Source organism: Bidens hawaiensis, unplaced genomic scaffold (genome assembly GCF_021521415.1).
Source record: "Bidens hawaiensis isolate Kalapana, Puna unplaced genomic scaffold, B.hawaiensis_p1.1 tig00002602_1, whole genome shotgun sequence".
NCBI classification, from domain to species: domain Eukaryota; kingdom Viridiplantae; phylum Streptophyta; class Magnoliopsida; order Asterales; family Asteraceae; genus Bidens; species Bidens hawaiensis.
In genome coordinates this window covers 697,904-704,336 of record NW_027491141.1, presented here as the reverse complement: position 1 = coordinate 704,336, position 6,433 = coordinate 697,904, and the positions used below count along the sequence as shown (strand labels likewise).

The window sequence follows — 6,433 nt, the reverse complement described above, 5'->3', positions numbered from 1 at the left end:
TTTGAATTTAAAAAAAACCGGCGGAACCGGTTTTTACGTAATAACTGGTCCCGGTTCCTACCCTACCTGGTTCCTAAAAGTTGGCATTTTGGGGCATCGGTTCGGATCGGGAACCGAACCGGTTCCTGACTGGAACCGGTGCCATTTCCTACCCGGTGTGAAAAAAACCAGTTCCTAACCGGTTCGGGTTTTTCTACTGTACCCGATTTGTGCACGTCTAGACCAAACCCACCTCGGCACGGACTAGTGGCTATTTGGATCAGACCCGACAATGTTCTCTAGTTGTCTATGGACCGCATTTCAAAGACCCTCATGATTTTTAAAACAAATGGACCTTTAATCTAGACTCAGGGCAAAAAGAATTTGTTAAAAGTATTTCATAACAACGTTTCTTCAAATTATCATACTTTACAAGACGAATTTGACTTCAATTCAAATTCAATTTCGAATCAGAATCACGAACAATGTATTATCTCACCATCTTCGCACCAATGATGTAAGCAACTATAAAAGAACAACCAACAGTTTGTTAGTTAGACGATTTGATTATAACATTTCATGTATCGCAATCACTCCTAACTATTATGAAATGGGAAAAGTCATTATAATTCTCCAAAAATAAACGGAAAGATACCTCAAAGAGTTCAAACGGACTGCCACGCTTGTATACGTCTTTCTTCTTGCTCGTATCATTGGCCAAAATGTTGGATATTAATGTTCTCCAACCAATAAGTAACAACGCAGTGCTACCCATTGTTACTGCAATAAACGCGGTAGGAGGTATGTGACCTATACTTGTAGCCCTTATAAGTATTCCCAACTGAAAACAAAATCAACTCGTAATTTAGTAGAGTTTAGTGGAATTCATTAACATTGTCACTACACTAAACTTTTTTTATTTCTGTTTAAAGGAACAGTATCAAACAGCATACATAGGTTTTTTATATTTCTAGAAGAGTATGAATAATTAATTTTTGCGCCTATTACCTACCTAAGAAATTACTAGTTGTACAAGAAATTTAAATACAAAAAACGAGGTTTATTGGATACAATAACAAAAAAGCAAATAAAAGAACTTACAGGAATACCCACAGCCCAAGATTTAACAGCAGCCGTAATGGCGTTGGCATTACCATTCAACCCCCGACCGTCATCACCATATCCACCAAGAAAATAAGCACTCAAAAACCACCCTGATAAAAACCAAAGATATAGTTTACTGATGATTATAACGCAAATTGAATTGTAATAATCCATACTAACTAAAAGTAACTCGGCATACAGTTTATTTAACTTGTTTCAAAACAATCTACAGCAACCTGACAGGGTAAAAAATGGTCAACTGTTTATTAGCAGCACACGAAGTTACTATTCTCTTAAGAGTGTCTGGCCAACAAAAGTGAAAGTTGAAAATGTCATTCGTCACATTGTCAATACAAATTATTATTAACCAAAGGCTAATCCCAAAAAGCATTCACAATGCCTTGTGTGAATGCTTGGTGGTAAGTAAGTTCTAAGACCGTTTGCTTATTTATATAAAAAGAAAGGACAGGCATACCAGCAATGAAAGGATCCGCAGTTATCAAAGTTTCGGCATCGAAAACCGAAAAACCATGAGTAAATCTTCCTATTGCAGAGAACAAGAGTATGGCCAACACATCACCACCAGAAAGCAGAGCCACATGACTGAACAAACCACGAAGCATAAAATGAATCAAAATGGGTTTTCTTAAAAAAGATGATATTATTATTATGATTATGATTATGAATTACCCCCATTTCCTGAAACGAGAAGTGGCATCTGGTTTTTCGAATTGAATAACGCCTTCAAGAGAGACGTTTTCTTGAGTGACAACGGAGATGGGTTGGTCGGGAGGATTGGAAGAGGGTTGGGGTTTGTTGGTAACGTCGGCGTTAGCGATTATTGTTCTGAGATTATTATTAGATAAGGATAAGAATTTGGGCCGTCGATTGGAGAAGAGGGGATGATTGGGTTGGGTGAAGCCGGGGGGGTGACGTGTTTGGGTGGATAAACCAGCGCCACCGGCGGGACCTTGACTTAGGTTTAGATACATGCTTCCTGTCGCCGGGATGGATTACACTACACGATGCCTTATTTATTTTCAACCTTAGCTTTATTTATATATATATATTTTCCATACAAAATAATATAAAACCAACGTCACGGTAGCCACATAGAGCATCTCTCTCACATTCTCTTGTCTAGTGTATGCCAAATTTAATGCATTGGAAGTTGTAACTTAGACTTCTATTATTTGTACATTGTGTGCTTATCTGGTTTATTGACACGCTAGGTTATATACCCGTGTAATATACGGGTTAAATAAATATATTTAAAACATTATAAATTTAAAATATGAAAATTAAAAATGAAATAAATATGTGGCCCAAAACATTTATGCATGTATTAAACAAAGCAATTTTGTAGGCTTTAGTGTGCCCGACTTAATCATCTAATTTTTTTCCATCAAAAGATTGATACACTTGATTGGGGCGTGCGTGGCGACGAAGAACGTATTTATGTATTTACAAGTAGCCGATATAAAAAAAAGACAAATGGCAAAAGATGTATACTCTATAACTAATATTGAAGTGAAATGATACGCATTAAAAATCGAACAAAAAATAATATTTGGTACTTTTATTTATTCATCTTTTTGGAAAGAACATTGTCTCATCATTCCCATAAACTTTCTTCGATGGGTCCGATTTGCACAACCGTTCTCCTCCGCACCAAAACTGTGTTGTTGCACCAAGCTTCTTTTAAACATATCAGACAATATTAAAAAAATAACTCTTCTTATATTGACCAGGGATTTCATAGTCGCTAGGGCTAGAGTTTTCGACACCAAAATTGACCCCATGTCTCAAATTACTTATGAACTCAAATAATCAAACCAAAAGAGTTAAAACTCTCAATTCCTAACAATTTAACCCAAATTAGGTTTCATAAACTTCACAATCAGACGTGTCCAAATACAATGTTACAACAATTTTAAAATGTATACTTAGTTGGTTAAAACTACTGGTTTTAATAAAAACGTAACCACAATCAACTGAAAATTTACAACGCAAAGTAATAGAATAGCTTGAGACCCGTGTATTATATATGGTTTTTTTTTTAAAAAAAACTTATAATGATTAAGCAACTATTATATAGAAAGAATCATAAACATAATACAAAATATGATTTTATTTATCTACATTATAACTCCATTTCAAAACGGATGTTTTCTTCGAATGTACAAATTTTTGAACTTTACTTCATTCTAAGGTTTCCATCCTTGACTTCAATGCAGTTGTAACCAAGCTTCCGTACATTAAGGAAACATTCAAGTAAATATAATAAACATTAAAAAATAACAACAGTTCTTTTAGTCTTCACAAACCAAACCATATTCATGAATGTTTTACCTCTAAAAGTCAAACTAACGCATTCCTTGCGTTCGAGTGGACCAAATTGGGCTAGACTTTAAAAACAAAAATGACCAGACTGAGTCAGTCTTTTTAATCTATTTGCATATTCAAATTAATCATAGACACAAAAAGACCTAAATGCCCTTGCGTACGATTGCCAAAAGGCCTAGGTTCCATTGCCAAATGGCTGCATAAAAGTTCAGTTACAATGGTTGCATTTATGTTTCAATTTTCAATTGCAAAATGCATATGGGTCAAAAAGCATATTAGTGCTTTATCCATATCCATATAAGTCATAACTCTTTAAAACATCAAATCTTAACGGGTTGAATCAGATTGACAGACAAATCATCTACCTCTTAAATTTTAAATGTATTAAGATAAAAAAATATGAAGTAATAAAAAATCAACCTGATGTACCTTTCCGGTGGCCTTCTTTTGTCTACGCATATAGAACTCATAATCTAATGGCTTTTGATTATCAATGGTTTTCTATAATCACCCATTCTCTTGTCCTGAAAAGCAAACCAATTGGGAATTTGTAACATAGTGGCATACTGCTACATCAAAATAACTAATTACTCACATAAAACTAAAAAATTATTACCAATTTGTAAAGATACTGGCTACACCTAAAAGAATAATATCATACATAATTTTACTTAAAAATGTTGGTCGTTAAGTAGCCAAACGGAAGAGAAGCAAAACACTGAAGTTAAGAACATAGATTTGTATGTTTTCATTTTATTTAAGACATAAAGCCGTGACTCAATGTTTTCCAAGATATTAGCAGATTTTAAACTATACCAAATATAGGCATCCTAACCAACTTAATCCCAACAAAAACATGATTGCAACAAAACTCAAAGCGAATAACTAATAATCTTTAATAACCTCCATCAAAGAAATGACATTATTGAATTGTTTGTTTGTCCCACATAGATGGTAGTGAATAATAATTCAGAGCACCCTTATAAAAGGAGAGGCAATAAAAAAATGATATTAGTTTGTAGTCAAATCATATTAGTTAAAATTTTTCTAATATAAAAACAACATACATAATATAAAAGCAAGCTACATGTTGTTACCCAAAAACTGATAGCTGAATTATCGAAATCTGGCCAATTAATACAAACCCAAGGGTGCAAAGATGTTTTATCCACTAAAAACCGAATTATCAAAAACGTTTTTGCATTCCTACTTTGTATTTTGGTTTCTGGTTACTCTAACTAATAATTTCCCTTTGTTACAACCAAAATTGAAATCTATTTCAAAGATATTCATAACCCAATTCAGTAAATTGGGAAAAACGTGACCTAAAGTAATATCTTCTTTCAATATAACAATCAAAATTTGTGTCAGTTAAGAACATAAACCCAAAATTTAAACCAAAAAGCATACCCTTTTTAACCTTCTCCGACGATTTCCACACTACATTATCAACCGAAACACCTTTCATACTTCACCTCCAGCAATGCCGGCCCTTACAACTGCTCGATTTACCAAACGAACGACAATGAAACAAAATGACTGAATTAGGGTTTGTTGAGATTGGGTGTAATGTTAGTGTTGAATACTTATAAGTTTGTAGAAGTTTGGGAGCGTATTCACCTTTTAACTTTGGGATCGGCTTCAAACACCGTCCGAGGGTCTTTCCCTTGCTATCTCGCATCTATAGTACGAGTATAACCATTTGTTAGTCGGATATACAATCTGGCTTAAGACCTTTAGTCTTATTTTATAAACTTTACCTCGATAAACCTTTAGTTCATAAATTTCTTTTACTTGAAAACCTTTAGTTTAAAAGAATTATAAACCTTTAGTTTATTTATAAAACCTGACGTTTCTTCTTCTCCAAGAAACGTATTCTTTTCTTTTTATTATTTAAGAATAACTATTATTGCTTAATAATATTTTTTATAACAAAGAATAATATATACTTACACACATATATATTATCAACTATTCATATTCTTATCTTTTGTTTCTTTCTTTGTTATGTTTTCTTTCTTTTATCGAGGTATCGAGTATAACCTCGACTTAAGGTTTTAGCCTTTAATATAATATTCTATTATATTCAATTGATGTTACGCCTACCTTGTTGGCGTTTTGGAAACCCTAGGAACTCGAGCAGCACTCCAACGCCGCTTCACTTTCTTGGTCAACTTTGGTACACCTTTCTTGGCACGCCAACGATAATACCAATCTTCAACAATTTACGGCACGCCCGTCGAGAACACACATTCTTGGTCGTATGTGGGTGGATGGTGGCACGAACTTTGAGGAAACGTCGGCATGGAAAATGATAAATCGGGATACGCCTATCGAGGGATTATGGCACGAACTTCAAGGTGGATCGATAATATGGTTGGGATATTCTAGAGAGATGTTAGAGAGAGAGAAGTAGGCTGAGTATGGAATGCATCAAGTGAGATCCCGGACCTTGCTATTTATAGACAAACTCAGGAAGCCCATCGCGATATGCGACGACTTCCTTGGCACCCGTCACGTATCGGGACATAGCCCTGAGTAGTCAGCATGTAGGTCTGCCACGTGTCGCCACATGGCAGGCGGTGTGCCACGTGTTGAGACGTGGCGGATGATAGCCACGTGTCGGGACATGTGGCAGATGGTGTGCCACGTGTGGACACGTGGCAAAACTGATGCCAGACGTGTCAGGCCACGTCATCGCGTATCGCGATGACGTAAGTTAACAGCGATCGCGTATCGCTGTTGACTTCTTCCAGAAACTTTTGACCAAGCCCATCGCGATACGCGATGGTTTGTCCTTTTGTCCCGTCGCGTATTGCGATAGGACAAGAAAACAGATTTTTCATTTTAAACCCTCAGGTTTGGATTTTGGCAAATTTGGTCCCTAATCTTTTGAATCTTTACATTTTGGACTCGAAATTAATGTGATGTTACATCCTCCTCACCTTGAAATAAATCTCGTCCTCGAGATTGCTTCATTGAAATAGATGGGGATATTTCTTTT

General features: G+C 35.4%; 1 protein-coding gene across 1 annotated transcript; it reads right to left on the bottom strand.

The window, feature by feature from the left end:
- Nucleotides 1-370: 370 nt before the first annotated feature.
- LOC143620533 (uncharacterized) lies at nt 371-2,091 on the bottom strand. The gene is made up of 5 exons (XM_077092209.1): nt 1,774-2,091; nt 1,559-1,686; nt 1,081-1,193; nt 635-820; nt 371-504 (listed from the first exon to the last, which is right to left on the bottom strand). The coding sequence occupies exons 1-5, from the start codon at nt 2,073-2,075 to the stop codon at nt 475-477; spliced, it is 759 nt and encodes a 252-aa protein (XP_076948324.1). The 5' UTR covers nt 2,076-2,091; the 3' UTR covers nt 371-474.
- Between the last annotated feature and the right edge of the window lie 4,342 nt (nt 2,092-6,433).

Excerpts from the sequence above, each read along its gene's own strand:
- LOC143620533 (XM_077092209.1), bottom strand. The coding sequence starts at position 2,075 with ATGTATCTAAACCTAAGTCAAGGTCCCGCCGGTGGCGCTGGTTTATCC. Across the intron at positions 1,194-1,558 it reads TGCGGATCCTTTCATTGCTG|GGTGGTTTTTGAGTGCTTAT; the intron begins GTATGCCTGTCC and ends GGTTTTTATCAG. Across the intron at positions 821-1,080 it reads CTTGGGCTGTGGGTATTCCT|TTGGGAATACTTATAAGGGC; the intron begins GTAAGTTCTTTT and ends TTTTGTTTTCAG.